General features: G+C 65.6%; 1 protein-coding gene across 1 annotated transcript in view; it reads left to right on the top strand.

Annotated features, from left to right (window-relative positions):
• Nucleotides 1-140: 140 nt before the first annotated feature.
• EMH_0019790 (uncharacterized protein) overlaps nt 141-378 on the top strand; it is a gene marked incomplete at both ends in the record, with an annotated part of 2,220 nt that continues 1,982 nt past the window's right edge. Inside the window, one exon of the mRNA XM_013501435.1 lies at nt 141-378. Coding sequence (XP_013356889.1) covers nt 141-378 — 238 coding nt within the window.

Raw genomic sequence — 378 nt, 5'->3', positions numbered from 1 at the left:
TATAGTTAGCATTTCTTTTCTGTCTATACACCTCAAGCTTCTCCTAACATCCGCCTGCTGCTGCTGCTGCACATCAATGGCTGCAGCGAGCTGCGTATACACCCGAGATGTGGCGTAGCCTGCAACCCTTGCGGCCTGCTATGCAGGGTGGGGGGCCCCCCCCTTGGGGGCCCCCCGTTTGGGGGCCCCCCCCCTGGGGGGCCCCCAGGGGGGGCCCCCCCACCCTATGGGGGCCCCCCATTTGTCGGAGACCCGCCTGGGCTGCAGCAGCAGCAACAGCTGCAGGGGTAAGGGCAGCAGCGTCGTTGACAGCAGCTGCTGCTGCAGCTGCCACAGCAACACCGCGAGCAGCAGCAGCTGCTGCTGCTGCAGCACCTG

The sequence above is a fragment of the Eimeria mitis genome, genomic scaffold, assembly GCF_000499745.2.
Source record: "Eimeria mitis Houghton genomic scaffold, Emh_scaff688, whole genome shotgun sequence".
In the NCBI taxonomy this organism is placed as follows: Eukaryota; Apicomplexa; class Conoidasida; order Eucoccidiorida; family Eimeriidae; genus Eimeria; species Eimeria mitis.
This window is presented reverse-complemented; position numbering and strand designations above follow the sequence as displayed.